The sequence below is a fragment of the Humulus lupulus genome, chromosome 5 (assembly GCF_963169125.1).
Source record: "Humulus lupulus chromosome 5, drHumLupu1.1, whole genome shotgun sequence".
Classification (NCBI taxonomy): domain Eukaryota; kingdom Viridiplantae; phylum Streptophyta; class Magnoliopsida; order Rosales; family Cannabaceae; genus Humulus; species Humulus lupulus.
Genome location: NC_084797.1, coordinates 231,875,372 through 231,892,077, shown reverse-complemented (window position 1 = coordinate 231,892,077; position 16,706 = coordinate 231,875,372). Strand labels below are relative to the sequence as shown.

Here is a 16,706-nt window from a genome sequence, read left to right as displayed (position 1 = left end):
TTTAGAGGTTTAAATGAGTGTTTGGAAGAGGTTTTGGGTTGGTTTGAAGGGTTGGTTTGAGAGGAAAAACACAGGGGAGAATTTCTGGTGCGTGCAGCCCTTATGGCTGGTCTGGGTTGGGCGCCGCGGCCCTTGGCGTCTGGCAGGGAAGGCCCTCTCTGTCTGGAGGGCGCGTCGCGGCGCAGCAGGGGAGTGTCGCGGCCCTTAAGGTCATTTTGGCCAGAATCATGTTTTTAGCTTGGCGATTCAAACCTTAGGCCTCGAGGTTGAACCTAGTACCCGGTTGGGTAGTGCTTGATGTCTCGGAGGCTGGGTTTTGGTTTGGGAATCCTCAGTTATCATTTTTATTGATGAATCCTATATTTTGGTTATGACCAGGTGACCGTCAAGGAATTTAAAGGTTGATCGTTCTCAGGGGTCGTTCATATAATAATTCTCACTCGAACCAGAGGTAAGAAAACAGTGTAAGAATACAGTTGCACCCTGTCTAGGTATATGACATGCATGGTTTGATATTGAGGCATGTTGGTTGATATATGTGGACATGGATTGCATATTAAATGCTAGTGAACGCTGATTACTTGTTTATGGCACTGACTAGTCAGGGACCGACCCTAGAGTCGATGAACACGCATTGAATGGCTCTATGGCATTAATGTGGGACCGACCCTAAGGTCGATGAACTTATAAGCGCTTGAATGGTCTAAGACCAGATGTACATAGCCAAGGTATATGACCCCGGTGACCGTTTGTCACATGGCTAGGGGACATTGTCCATAGTTACGAATCTAGAGTCGGGAGGAAGGTTATGTTGGTGACCAATCACCATGTACCTATCCTGATCAAACTTATGAAAGAATTACTTATCAGTTAAGCCCTGGTGACCCTATCATCACATGGCTAGAGGGAGCTGTACCCACTATTGTGACTTTTGGCTATTGTCACCTATCTACTTGGACTGTTGATCCTGAACGATTATTATGACTATTGTTGATATTATATCATGCTTTATTGTGCTTTCTTGCTGGGCCTTGGCTCATGGGTGCTATGTGGTGCAGGTAAAAGAAAAGAGAAGCTCACCCAACCCTGAGTAGAGAGCTTGGGCGATGTTGTGTACATATTGGGCCGCTTGACCGCCATGGTCAGGGAGTTCTCAGAGGGACTAGGGGTTTACCCTATTTTTGCCGCTTAGGTCGGCGGGGATTGTGAATTTGAAACAGTAGCGACCCTTTTGTATTATGAACAGCTTGTAAACGTTTTGAAAGGCTCATGAGCAGGTTTTTACTTAATGAAATGTATCCTTTCCTTTTTACTGGTTTTTCACCTTAACCTAATAATAACACTTAGATCACGTTTTTAACCAAAGGCCTCGGGTAGCGAGTCAAATTTCTGATTCACTGTTCACCGTAACTGTTCTGGGGTAACCAGGGCGTTACGCTAATGGAGAAACTTCAAAGGCCAATGTGGTGGCTAATCCTCTTAACAAGGGCAAAGGCATGGAGAAGAATAAAGGCGAGGGTCAAAAACCCTTAGGGACTAAGAAGTATGAGGGACAATTCAAAAGTTCCAAGGGACCTTACTTTGTGTGTGGCAAGAATGACCACTTTTCTAGAGATTGTAGGTTCAAGAGGAACCATAACAATGAAGGAAGATTCAACTCAACCGAAGAAGAGCTAGTGGCAACACTTAGCGAAATCAATTCCATTGATGGAAAGGTGAATGGGTGGTGGTATGATACTTGTGCCACCATTCATGTTACCTATGATAGATCTTTATTCAATACCTTTGAAGCTTCAAATGAAGGGCATGATATTCAAATGGGAAATGAGAAATGTTACAAGGTTGAAGGAAATGAGACTATTGATCTATTCTTCACATTCGGGAAAAAGGTTCTGCTCACCAATATTTTGTATGTACCGGAAATGAGTAGAAACCTTGTGAGTGGCAATTTTCTTTGAAAACTGGGAATCAAGGTTGTGATAGATTCCGGCAAGCTTACTTTGTCCAAGGGAAATGTATTTATGGGGAAGGGACATGCTTGTGATGTCATGTTCAAAATTTGTACCTCAATTGACAATTTGAGTAATGGTCCAAAGGGAGAAATGCACCTGCCTTTAGATGCTCGTCACTCCAAGCCCCAAAGTCATCCCGAAGTGGAGTGGAGCTCTGCTCTCTTTCCAACGGAGGTTGGACAACAAGGCCCTCGGACCCTAATTCTATCTCGTGACTCAACAAAATTTTATTCACCTTGCCCTAAGTCTTTATTCAGGATTCAAAGTGCTCAACCTCAAAAAAATGCGTTGGGGTCAACTATGATCTCCCTATCCACTACTAGGCCGAAGTGGGGAATATGGGTCTCAGATGCAATCTGCTTGCCCTTACTCTTGCTTTGGGAAGAGGAGCTCACGACTGACTTCTTCTGATGGGCCATGATCTAGCTCGCCTCACAACAAAGCAGCCTGTTAAAGGTGACATAAGATAAAACCTTGCTATGGAAATAAAGGTACGATGACTCGAGGCTTTGAATTTTATTTATCCAACTTAAGAAACACATGACCTAGTATATCTCCTATCAACAACGCGCGTGTCCACGCGCGTTCAGTAACCCACGCGCATTCAGTAACCACGTGTTGTAAACTTAGGAAATCCCCTAATACTCTGGGATTCGCGTGTCAGACCCAATACATGGTTTAAGGCGATTTAATGCAAAACCACTCGGGGAATCATAACCCTTAAGCTACCCAGAACTTAACCTAAAATACCTCAAATTTCTACACATACATAGGCAATCCTCTTTCAAAACCAAGAAAATTACTCGTTTTTATGCACATTATTTCTAATCAGACCTAGTACTATTGTTTTGGCCTATCAAAAACCCCTATTAAACTCGAACATGGCCGAAGTAAGAAACTATATTGGAAAATTTCATAAAACTTATTGAAAAATAAGAGGGTGAAATTTAAACGGGGTATAAAAATACTTACAGATTAGATGTTCGGTCGAGGAAAGTGGTGATAGCTCCAAAGATAGTAGCCTGAAAGCTTATGGAGAATGAGAGAATGCTGAAGGTTTCTGAAGGTGCTTTGAGAAGGAAAGGGAAATCTTTTGAATGCAAAGGTGGTGAGGTTCAGGTCTGTTTCTCCTATTTATACGTAAACTTCAAGAACCAATCTGGGCCACTCGATTGGGTTAGTTCGGGATCCAAGGGCCTAGATTAAATAACCCCTGCAGCAGCAAAAAGTTAACAGGACAGTTGTCACAGTACTCAACACCCGAACAGGCACCTATTACAGACTGACACATGTTTAGCACTCGAGTAGTGGGTGGGCAGGATTTCACATAACAGAATCCTAAAAGCCCCTAATGTACTTGTCAGAGGTGACGTCATCCACGAGCAGGAGCTTGGGGGAAAATGTTGTACCCCAAAATAAAGAATAATGATATGTGCACCCAAAATTTGTACCCAAACATTACACACAGTGATGTGGCAGTGCTTTTTAAAACAGTGGGTCCAAGTTTTAATAAATATGATTGGCTAAGCTAATCTGCCACGTCATTGTGTGTAATATTTAGGTGCATATTTTGGGTGCACATATCATTACTCCAAAATAAATATGAACTAAATCACTCAGCCTGGGGTACATCTGGTAGATAAGCGCATGGAGAAAGTGTACAGGTAGAACATGTAGCTAACTTTGGTGTGAGAAAGAGTCAAACTTGACAGTACGACAACCAGATAATCTCCAGATCTCCTATTGCGCCAACAACCCAGTTCGAGATGCGTGATGGCTAGATCGCCTTCTAGACTGAACTTGGCCCGTGTCAAGTTAGGTTATCTCTCCCACATCCAGCTTGAAGGAAGTGTTTAGCTCATGGAAGCCTGATCATGACGCATAATGAAGGATCCCAAAAAGACTCGGAGATTCCTTATACACTCATTAATGCCTAGATTTTATTACAAATTTATTGCCTAAGATAACAAATGTAAATTCTATAGGAAATCATACCCCTATGTAAATGGGAGATTATTCTGATTTATTATTTACCATATTTATGCACGCGGTTACCCAAAGCCGTCCAAGAAAACACTCTATAAATATGAGGGGGGGATGGATAGAAAAAGGGATTGTGTCTTGACATATAGAAACTCTGCTGAAATTGTACGAAACAATTTCACCCAAAGCCTTAAAGAGATTAATAAGACTGTCTCGTGGACTAGGTGTATTTTAACCATTGAACCACGTTAAAGTGTGAGTGTTTATGATATTGTTCATTTGTCTAATCACGGTTTAGTAAGAAAGCCTAATATCTCTGTTGTTGGATTTCTTAATCCATTGTTGGTGAAAAAATCGCGTTAACAGAAAGTAATATATGAACCCAGGCTATAAATACTAATATTATTTATTTGGAAAGCACACTGAATTCTTGTACTAAAAAATTATGTGAAATTTCTTTAAAAGCTTTAACGCATATTCCATTAATAATAGTGACCCGTGGACTACGTAGATTTAACTACTGAAACACGTAAAAAAATATATGTTCTTTTCTTTTCTTCCTAATTCTTTGATAAAAGTTTAATTGCTCTTATTTATTTTTAGGTTGACAAAAAAAGTCGTCAACAAGTGCTAAGCTAGAAAAGTGGGAAAACAAAAGATCTAGTGGAGGTGTGAGAGGTATCACCAGTTTTATCATAAAGAATATTTGGCTCAAGCTTTAAAGCTACCAATGATTTCGATAAGAATTTGTGGTATTTTCACTAACGTAAAGTTCAATTCAAAAGGCACTTTACTTTAGGCACCAAAATTGTTTTGAGCTAGAGGTTAAGGATTGTATTTAACCAAGTGGGGGAAAGTTATGATTGGTTAAATACAAATTATAAGTGTTGTTATACAAGCTAGGTATAAACATAGTGAAGATGTTAAGATGTAAAATTTGAATTTCAATTGTATGCACTTGAAAATTGTATTTTTGGGTCCAAAGTGATACATAGAGGTATCTAAGTCTACCCAAAAGGTTTGGTAGCATTTGGAGCATTTTTAGGACCCTTAGAGGGGACCTTGGGCAGAGAGGGTTGCGATGCATCGCCTCTTTGGAAGCATTTCATCGCCTAAATGCGTAGGAGTTTGAAAACCCCAGTAAGCGATGCATCGTCTGCTAATAGGCGATGCGTCACCTGATGTGTCCATACGGACACATGTTTTAAGATCCAAATGATGAATTTTGAGGTTATAATCATGTTGGTTAGACCTAATGATGGTGCCTACACTATATAAGGGTTCTCTTAGAGTTTTGGAAGACTTAATCACTCTCTCAAATCTCTCTCTAACCTCTCTCTCTCTAGCTTTCAAGAATCTCAAGTTGTCTCCAAGAAAACTCATAAAGAAAGTGCTTGGCTTTGTGAGTTAAGGCTTGTTCAATCTCAATTCTCATTTCCTCTTAGAAAAAGCCTCAAGCATCAATGGAGGGCTAGCAAATAAAGAATTAGAACATTGATACATGTCGTGTATAAGCCTTTGGTTGTGATTTACATAGAAGAAGAAGAAGTTCAAGGTTGTGGTTCAACAAGGGTTTTGAAACTTCATCAAAGTTGGAGAAGATTGTTCTAAAACTAGGATTTGCATCATCTAACTCAATCTTTCTTTGGTCTCTGTCAATGATATTTTTGTGTAGATTCATAATATTGTGGTGGTGTAATCTCACTCTCCCCCAACATTATTATCATTGTGAACCCCATATGTTTCTCTCCTCCAAAACATCAGCGTGGTAGTTGGGGTCTGTATCAATGTCCATTGACGTAGCTGGAGGTTGAGAGGTCGGAGGTGAATAATCTATGAAGGTATACTATAATTTAGAGGAAATGAGTTGAAACCAAAGAAAGAAGTGTTGGGTGCTATACCTTGTAAATAAGATTTTTTTTGCATAAAACGAATTACTATCAACAAAAATAAGTAGAAATCATTTTAATCACATATTACATTGCTTACATATATTATTATATGATTATTGATAATACAAACAACTATAAAATCCTGAACATATTTATCGTTGTAATTATAGTGACCAGGTCACAGTGGATTATAATTGTAATTATATTTTTAGAAGAATATGTCGTAAGATTAAATCACTGCATTGGATTTTCACTGATTCAGAAATCTACGATAATGTTTACTTACACAATTTTGTGATGTTTTGTCCAAAACACTAACTAAGTAAATAAGATCATATGTATTTTGTTACATCGGAAAATGGTCAATATTGATTATTGATAGATAAATAAGTATCGTTATTATCAAATCTAATCATATCACAATGTTAATCATCATTGGTCAAGTCAATCTCAATTCTGAGTGATAATATATCTATCAGATATTTGCGGCAAAAGTACCCAAATTATTACGTTTGTAGCACTTAAGTACCCAAGTTATTTTTTTGCCAGCAAAAATACCTTCCGTCCATGTTTTGTTGCAATCGTCAGTTCCAATCGTTAAGTGTGTTTGTAACATGTTGGTGAAAGTACCAAATTAAATTAATATTTGTAGTGAAAGTACCTAATTTAATAGATATGTGCGGCAAAAGTACCCAATTTATGAGATATTTGTGGCAAAAGTACCTAGGTTATAAGTAAATTTGACATCACGTGGTGGACTTAGCAGCAAAATAAACAACTGCAACAAAATATGGATGGAAGATACTTTTGCCGACAAAAAAATAATTTAGGTACTTAAGTGCTACAAACATAATAATTTGGGTATTTTCGTCGCAAATATCCTTATATCTATTACTTATGTTATTTTAGTTTTTTGACTTGTTCATTAAAATTTGTCTCATTGATAGGGCTAATACTTATATCTTGGAGATTCAATAACATAATTGAATGAGAGTACCTATCATAGATAAAAAAATCTATAGCTTTTATATAAGAAGTGACCGTACTTATATTTGTGATTCACTTCACCAATTTATTATTTACAAGGACTTAATTAGTAGAAGTTAATGATAAAAAATAAATGAAGGGTAAAATAGTAATTTACACCCACCTTATTAGTAATACATCGTTAGATGACCTCCTTCATTTCTTTAACATGAAACAATAAAATCGTAGGTTTTGGCAAAATAAAAAAAATAAAAATTAGTGTGAAAAGTTTATTCAAACTAATTTGATAGTTTTTTCTTGGGTATTAGTAAGTTATCTTCTTCGCTTGACTCTTTCTTTCTCATTTTTTATTCAAGCAAGAGCTTATGTTCTTGACAATAACCATAACAGAGAAAATCATGGTCGACTATTAAGGTTGACAATTCATTGTATCATGTTGTGTTTTGGGTCACCACGAATTTGACACGCATAATTATGCTTACCACCAATGCAACAAAATTAAATAACATGACATAAAATATAAATACGAGTACACAACACATTTATAAATATGTTAACTCATGACATGATACATTTAATACGATTTACGTTATAGTTTCTATAAGGAAATTGTTAGCCTGAGTACATTGTTCTTAGCTCTCGTTTTAGATAATTGAATAGTGGGATACAAATTTTCTGTCCTTTTTTCTCTGTTATTTCCACTAAATAAATAGTTGCTACTTCATATAAAATATCAATTTATTTTATTTAATTATTTTCTACATGTTAATTAATTATTGTTTTAAGGTAGGTATTTTAAGTGAAGGGACATGAACGGCACATAAAAAATGGCCGGAGAAAGATTTATGAATGGCAGGTGTAATGCATAATTTTACTTTTTCTTGTTTTGATGTGCTCTGTTTCTCTTTTATTGATGTAGAAGAACGAATGGTCCAATAAAACCTTCTACAAGAGAAGGTTGGAGTAAAAGATTAATTAGTCGATTGTTTTATTATTAAATTCTTTTCATGTTTTTTTTTTTTGACAAATATATACTTGTCATGCTTGACTCTACCTCTTGGATTTTTTTTATTATTATTATTACGAGGATAATCTTTTAACTGAGCTAGTAAAAAGATACAATAAATAAAGAATTAAAATCAAAATGGTTTCGTATATTGATTACCCATTGGTTGTAAATTAAAGCTGCTATATATATGCTTTTCTGAACATGTACGTGCGCATATGGATAATCTATGTATACATATATTTAATTTTCTCTTTTTTTTTTTTTTTTTTGTTATATATGGATGATCAGGATCACATTTAGAGGTGGTACCGAGGAAAACTAACATAATATAATTTATGGGTGTTATCTTTAGTCACCAAATAAAACAACATATATATATATTGTTATTGCATAAAGCTTGGGCGGCACATACAAACTTCAACACACCCTACTGAGTATGCCAGCAAAGTAAAAGTAAGCATATATAAGCTTTTATTCTTCGTAAACATACATAACAACAAAGTTTGCAGGACTAGCTGGAGCTATAGCTTATTATAAGAATAAGCTAATAGTGTACTTTAGCGACCATGATATATGATTTCAAGGGCAGAAGACAACCTTATAGTTAGTCCCTCCAGGGCACGCAAACATGCTGGTCGCATCATCCTTAGGGTAACTATAAGCATCAGGGCATCGATTCTTAAAGAACCTCGAATAATCTGTGGGTCCACAGTTACCAGAGTTACAGCAAAACTGATCGGTTCTAAAGACAGTGCATGGGTTGTTGCAGCCTCCATTGGCTCTCAACTGAGATGGGCATTCGCTGTTTATAGCTGCCGCGCACTTGCTCCCCCGACTGCACTGCGGCGACGTGGGACCAAACTCCATGGGGACATTGAACCCATCAACCAGCGAGATGTCGAAGAAATCCAAGTTGTTATATTGGTTCAGCGCGTACTCGGCCAACGTGTTGGGCGGCTGGCCATAGCCTTGGCATTGTAGAGTGCCGCCACAGTCGCCAGTCTTGCAACTGCCGCGTCCAGCCCCATCAAATCTACAATCCGTCCGAGCCCATATGCGAGCCCCTGTCGTGCCCTGGTTCACGTCTAGGGTCCATGATTGACCCGAGTTCAGCTGCCTTCCACCGCCGGGCACGGCAGCTGCCCAGACGGTGAAGGGGCATCTGTTTGTTATGTCGAATCTGGCTGCATAGGTTGAGGTGGAGAAGTAAGTAGTTAGCATTAAAAGAAATGAGAGAATGGACTTCATCATTTTAGGAGATTGAGAGAGATTTAGGTAACAATGCATATAATTAATGGGGTGACTATGATCAAGTGCTTGGAGTTATTTATATAGAGCTTAGTGGTGTTTACTATAAAGTGTCAAATAATAATGGGATAAGGGAGTCATCATATAAAACCTTCTTCTGTATTTTCTAGGAGACTTCCCTCCAAACAAATCAAACTTATAGCTCTCATTAGTTGTATAATCAATATGAAACTAGTAATTAATTAATTAATCATTTTTGTTTCAAGACATTATATATGTAAGCATGCATTAGATATTATATCAGGGACTAAATAATTTCTCCATGTTATGTCTCATGACTAATAGAAATAAACTCACAAAATAAATAAAATGAGTTTTAAACCCCTATAATTAAATATATATATATATTAGCCACTAATAATTTAGAATATTGCATGAATCATTCTATACTTCTGGATTTTAATTAAATACCTAATATATTATGTTTTTAAAGTTTCCAATAGACTTTGTAATTACAAAACGGATAAGAGATAACCTTTGACTTATTAATTCTAAAAAAATTCTTCGATAATATTTTTATGAAAACTTTAAAATATTGGCCAAATTTGATACTAAAGTAATGGCCAAATTTGATACATCATTAAATACTATTTTTTTTATTTACCACATTGCCACTAGTTACTATAATTTAGTAATTGACCAATTATGTATCATTTTTAATTTATTTTTTTAATAATAAATTTCTTAGAGTACATAATTTGGATACTAAAATATAAAAAAAAAATGTATGTTCTCAATAAATATTAAATGAATTATTAACTTTTTTATGTTAATTTTCATCTCATACGTTGAAACATAATTAAAAATATTGAGTCAAATATAACATTAACTTTTTTTTTTTTTTTTGCTAAATTTGGTAGAAAATTTACTTCTTAACTAAAAGTAAATGCTTAATCCTAACTGGACTCATTCAATAATAAATCACAAACTTACTTGTTTATAAATGAGTGGACACGATACTGCCCATATAACTTTTTATATAAAAAGGTTGTGTTCAATTTGTGTCAGCATGCCAACCAATTAATTTATTAACGACCCATTTAATAACACATCTATGACATATATTTATGACTCATTTAATATATCTAATAATAAATAGGTTTTATAGTGCCATTTTCACGTTAAGCATATTACTAAATAGCCGCTTGAATTTTTATTGCAGACCACTTTGTTAGTACTTATTGGTGACACATAATGTATGTTTTTATAATATATGCAATCACACTTACAACTGTTCACATCATGCCCCCGAATGACATTTGTTCGTGGTTAACATCACGTTCGGAAAGTAAAATATTTTTCTCTCAAGTTAGACGTGTTAACCTGAATATAACATGTTTAAGAAATGAGTTTATTAGGCCGGTCAAACTCAAAATGACACAAACCAATTTAAGATAAAACTAAGTTCATTTACTTTGTGTGAATTTTAAATCCTGTTATTATTGTGTCTGGCCTATTTTTTTCTGCTACCTCATAAAGCTTAGATATAAAATAATATAAAAAAATCTCATAAATTTAGATTCTACTTTTATTAGTTTATGTGAGTGTTACTTTTCCAATAATGATAATAATGGTTTTACCCACACTATAGCTTGACTATAATCTTATGTCAAGAAAACAAAAATTGATTGGACAATGATAAGAAAAAAATGTTCAAATGGACAAGCTATCTCAATAAATATTATATTTTGTATACTAATATAAGGTAGGCCAATACTGACTAATAGATCGTAGTTAGAGAAATATCTTGGTAAAGCTACTTTTTAGTCTTTTAGTGTGGTAGTGGTAGACCCACATAAAATTATATAACCGCACTTACTCACCAGTACTTCTAGAGAAAAAAAGAAAATGAACATGGAAAAAATAAATAGAAAGATAATTGTTGAGAATGAAGAATATGAACTCCAAAAAATCTTATTTTTAGTAACACGTACTATATATATTACAATTAAAACTGAAAAAAAAATTAACTTACAAATTATCATCATGGAAAAATTATTACTAAAAAAAAATATGCACGTAACTAATTAAATATGGGGAATTTTTTTAAAATATGGCTTTTATAACATCAATGTGTAAAAATATGAGAATTATATTTTTCTTAATTTGTATAAGAAAATTAATTTATTAAAGAAAATATTAAAGTATGAGAAAAATAATTAGTAGCTAACTAAAATATGGTAATGCTACATTTTTTTATCATAGTTATGTTTTCTTTGATTTTAAATATTATTTTATTTTAAATTTTTCAAATTTTTTATTTTTTCTTTCATTTTTAATTATTTTTTCAGTTATTTTTCTTTTTTTTCCCTTACTTATTTTTCTTCTATTTTTCCCTTTTCTTTTTTTTTTCTACCAAGTTTTTTTCTATCTTTTCTTTTCTTTCCATTTTTTCATTCTTCTTCTTCTTCTCATTTTTATTCATTTATTTTTTTTCATTTATATTTTTTTGTTTTTTTTGTTCATATTTTTTTTTCAGTTTTCTTTCCTCTTTTTCGTTCTATTTTTTCGTTATTTTTGTATTTATTATTTTCTCATTTTAATTTTTTTTCTTTTTTCACACATATGAGCTTTATTTCTTTATTTTTCTTCTTCTATTTTTTCTTTTTTTTTTTTTTCATTTTTACTACAAATTTTTTTATTCATATTTTTTTTTCTTTCCATTTTTCCATTATTTTTCTTCTTCTTCTTTTCATTTTTATTCATTCATCATTTCTTTTGTTTTGTTTTTTTTCATACTTTTTTTAGTTTTCTTTCTTAAGTTTTTTTCCTTCTTTTTTCTTCATTTTTTGTACTTATTCTTTTCTCATTCTATTTTCTTTTTTCCCCATTTTTCATACATATTTTAACATTACATAATTATTTTACTATTTTTTATTTATTATTGTAATTTTTTTAATTTTTTCCAATATATATAAAAAAATTCAAATCAATTTTTTCAGCATTTTCTTTTTACTGTAACATTTATAGGAACACCAAAATTTGGAAAGAAAACTAATAAAAATATGAAAACATGAATGGGTAACCAGTTACCCTGATGAGAACATTCAAATCTAGAAAATAATTATATGAAGAAGATGAGAGAAAAGGGAAAGGGGGTGGATCTGATTTTTTTTCTTCCTTCAGATATGTAGTAACTGGTTACCTTCCCATTCTTTATGTGCATGTTTCTAGGGATAATTGGTTACATTCACGTTCTTTGTGTGTATATTTCTGGGGGTAACTAGTTACCTTCACGTTCTGATGTGTGTATATATTTCAGGGTTCTTTATGGTAACTGGTTACCTATGTTACTAAAATCATAGTTACTTTTTTTTTTAATGAAGTGTTCTTCCTCTTTTTCCTTCAAATTAGATGTTTATTTTCATATTTAATATGAGTAACCCATCATCCATCTTATGGTAACTGGTTACCCCTCTTATGACAAAAAGTTACTCATCTCAGGATAACTGGTTACCCCTCCTAGTACATGTTATTTAACCTAGCTCTATGATTTTTTTTACATAACGGTCAAAGATCAGTCAAGTAACTGGTTACCTTACCCAGGATTTGAAAAAAGAAACGTACAATCTCAAAAAAATAATTTTAAATGCAATTTATATTACAAAAAAAATTTGCAAAACAACTAAAGAAAAAATTAATATAAAAATAATATAAAAAAATATTTAAGCTAAAAAATAACAATCAAATTACAAACATACCCTTCCAAATTAATAAAACTTGATTAAGAGTAAAACTATGGTATAAACCAACTTTTATGCAAAAAAAAAAAAGGGAAAATAAACCCATAAAAGTGAAAATTCTTAAAAAAAAAAAGCCATAAATTAATTTTTTTTTTTTTTAAAAAAAAGCCATATTTTTGCACACTCTATTAAAATTCTCATATAAAATGTAATTTTCTCTTAAATCTATTTTTGCTCTCGACATAAATTTGTTATTATACATAATAGACTATAGTTAAAATTTTATTAGATAATTGCCACAAAAAAAGTATTAGATAATTAAATATTACCATTTAATTAAAAAAAATATGTAGCCAATAAAATGTGCTAAATAATTATATTTGTTTTGAAATGAAGGGATAGACAGAGATCCATATGTTCATAGTCTAGATATTTTGGATACTCCACAAAGCACAGATCATTCAAGTATGATGACAACAATACAATAATTTCCACTTATTCCTAGCTATAATGAATTATCCCATAAGTGTGAGACATTAACAGTTAGAAAGTGTTTTTAGTATCTTGTGGTAAGAGACATTGAATTTTTTTATTTATGATTACAATTGTAAGTTATTAAAAATACTAGAAGACTATGTATTGGATTGGGTCGCATGAGTCATTTTGGCTTGCTTGTAATGTCTACCATTGGTAACGTGGGAGATAGCACACGTTTCCCCATGGGAGATGTTGAAAGGTCTCTGTTTTTGGACACTCTTCAACATCTCCTAGTGGGAGTCGTGTGATGTTTTCTATGTCTCTGCATGAGAGACGTTGAACCCCACAACCATAACTTTACATCTAATGTCTCCCACAAATAATAGACTTTTAATGTCTCTAAAAGAAAGTTATAAAATTTCGATTGTGTGGTAGTGCAACAATATTCATTGCTAGAATTAATTAATTTCAGCAGTGTTGTCTTCCCATTTTACTTAATTTCTATATATAATTTTTTTGCCTTTTAACATACGCACATAGTAATTACTTACCCTAAATTATATAATTTAGATACTAAAATATAATTTAGATAAATACATAATTTAGATACTAAAATATAAAATAAAAAAATGCCCCTTAGCAATTCTCATTTGATAACACATCTATGACATATATTTATGACTCATTTAATATATGTAATAATAAATAGGTTTTATAGTGCCATTTTCAGGTAAAGCATATTACTAAATAGCCGCTTCAATTTTTATTGCAGACCACTTTGTTAGTACTTATTGGTGACACATAATGTATGTTTTTATAATATATGCAATCACACTTACAACTGATCACATCGTGCCCCCGAATGACATTTGTTCGTGGTTAACGTCACGTCACGTTCGGAAAGTAAAATATTTTTCTCTCAAGTTAGACGAGCTATTAACCTGAATATAACATGTTTAAGAAATGAGTTTATTAGGCCGGTCAAACTCAAAATGACACAAACCAATTTAAGATAAAACTAAATTCATTTACTTTGTGTGAATTTTAAATCCTGTTATCATTGTGTCTGGCCTATTTTTTTCTGCTACCTCATAAAGCTTAGATATAAAATAATATATAAAAATCTCATAAATTTAGATTCTACTTTTATTAGTTTATGTGAGTGTTACTTTTCCAATAACGATAATAATGGTTTTACCAACCCCAAGAGTAGCTCAAGTAGTAAGGGCGAACTTGAGGATCTTATCCATCCCAGGTTCGATTCCTCATGAGCAATTATAACTTTCTTGGGGCCACTGGTGCAGTTTCCGGTTAAAAACACCAGGGCCTCGAGGGATTAGTGGGGGTGGGGCCCCTGATACCCTCGGTAAAAAAAAAAGAAAAAAAAGATAATAATGGTTTTACCCACACTATAGCTTGACTATAATCTTATGTCAAGAAAACAAAAATTGACTGGACAATGATAAGAAAAAAATGTTCAAATGGACAAGATATCTCAATAAATATTATATTTTGTATACTAATATAAGGTAGGCCAATACTGACTAATAGATCGGAGTTAAAGAAATATCTTGGTAAAGCTACTTTTTAGTCTTTTAGTGTGGTAGTGGTAGACCCACTTAAAATTATATAACCGCACTTACTCACCAGTACTTCTAGAGAAAAAAAGAAAATGAACATGGAAAAAATAAATAGAAAGATAATTGTTGAGAGTGAAGAACATGAACTCCAAAAAATCTTATTTTTGGCAACACGTACTATATATATTACAATTAAAACTAAAAAAAATTAACTTACAAATTATCATCATGGATAAATTATTACTAAAAAAATATGCACGTAACTAATTATATAGGAAATTTTTTTAAAATATGGTTTTTATAATATCAATATGCAAAAAATATGATAATTATATTTTTTTTAATTTGTATAGGAAAATTTATTAAAGAAAAAATTAAAGTATGAGAAAAATAATTAGTAGCTAACTAAAATATGGCAATGCTACATTTTTTTATCATATTTATATTTTCTTTGAATTTAAATGTTATTTTATTTTATTCAAAAAAATTTCCCTTTATTTTTAATTATTTTTTCGGTTTCTTTTTTCCTTACTTATTTTTCTTCTTCTATTTTTCCCTTTTTTTTCTACCATTTTTTTTCATCTTTTCTTTTCTTTCTATTTTTTCATTCTTCTTCTTCTTCTCATTTTTATTTATGTATCTATTTTTTTTTTTCATTTCTATTGTTTTGTTTTTTTTTTCATATTTTTTTTTCAGTTTTCTTTCCTTTTTTTGTCATTCTAATTTTACGTCATTTTTATATTTATTATTTTCTCATTCCATTTTTTTTTTCACACATATGCGCTTTTTTTCTTCTTCCATTTTTTTTTTTTTTTTCATTTTTTACTACCAATTTTTTCATTGATATTTTTTTCTTTCCATTTTTCCATTATTTTTCTTCTTTTTCTTTTCATTTTTATTCATTCATCTATTTTTTCCTTCATCATTTCTTTTGTTTTGTTTTTTTCATACTTTTTTTTAGTTTTCTTTCCTAAGTTTTTTTCCTTCTTTTTTCTTCATTTTTTGTACTTATTATTTTCTCATTCCATTTTCTTTTTTCCCCTTTTTTTCATACATATTTTAATATTACATAATTATTTTACTATTTTTTTATTTATTATCTTTTATTATTGTAATTTTTTTAATTTTTTCCACTATATGTAAAAAAATTCAAATCAATTTTTTCAGCATTTTCTTTTTACTATAACATTTATAGGAACACCAAAATTTGGAAAGAAAACTAATAAAAATATGAAAACGTGAATGGGTAACCAGTTACCCTAATGGGGACATTCAAATCTAGAAAAAAAATTATATGAAGAAGATGAGAGAGAAGGGAAAGGGGGTGGATCTAATTTTTTTCTACCTTCAGATATGTGGTAACTGGTTACCTTCCTGTTTTTTGTGTGTATATTTCTGGGGATAATTGGTTACCTTCACGTTCTTTGTGTGTATATTTCTGGGAGTAACTAGTTACCTTCACGTTCTAATGTGTGTGTATTTCTGGGTTCTTTATGGTAACTAGTTACCTATGTTACTAAAATTATAGTTACTTTTTTTTTTTTAATGAAGTGTTCTTCCTCTTTTTCCTTCAAATTTGATGTTTATTTTCATATTTAATATGAATAACCCATCACCCATCTTATGGTAACTGGTTACCCCTCTTATGGCAGAAAGTTACTCCTCTCAGGATAACTAGTTACCCCTCCTAATACATGTTATTTAACCTAGCTCTAGGATTTTTTTTTTACATAACTATTAAAGATCAGTCAACTAACTGGTTACCTTACCCAGAA

The 16,706-nt window shown here is 32.2% G+C and overlaps 1 protein-coding gene across 1 annotated transcript; it reads right to left on the bottom strand.

Moving 5' to 3' along the window:
* Positions 1-8,225: 8,225 nt before the first annotated feature.
* Positions 8,226-9,302, bottom strand: LOC133834047 (protein P21-like). Its single transcript, XM_062263568.1, has one exon. It carries the CDS (start codon positions 9,168-9,170, stop codon positions 8,463-8,465), a length of 708 nt encoding a protein of 235 aa, XP_062119552.1. The 5' UTR covers positions 9,171-9,302; the 3' UTR covers positions 8,226-8,462.
* Between the last annotated feature and the right edge of the window lie 7,404 nt (positions 9,303-16,706).

Coding starts and splice junctions, on each gene's coding strand:
- LOC133834047 (XM_062263568.1), bottom strand. CDS start 9,170: ATGCATTGTTACCTAAATCTCTCTCAATCTCCTAAAATGATGAAGTCC.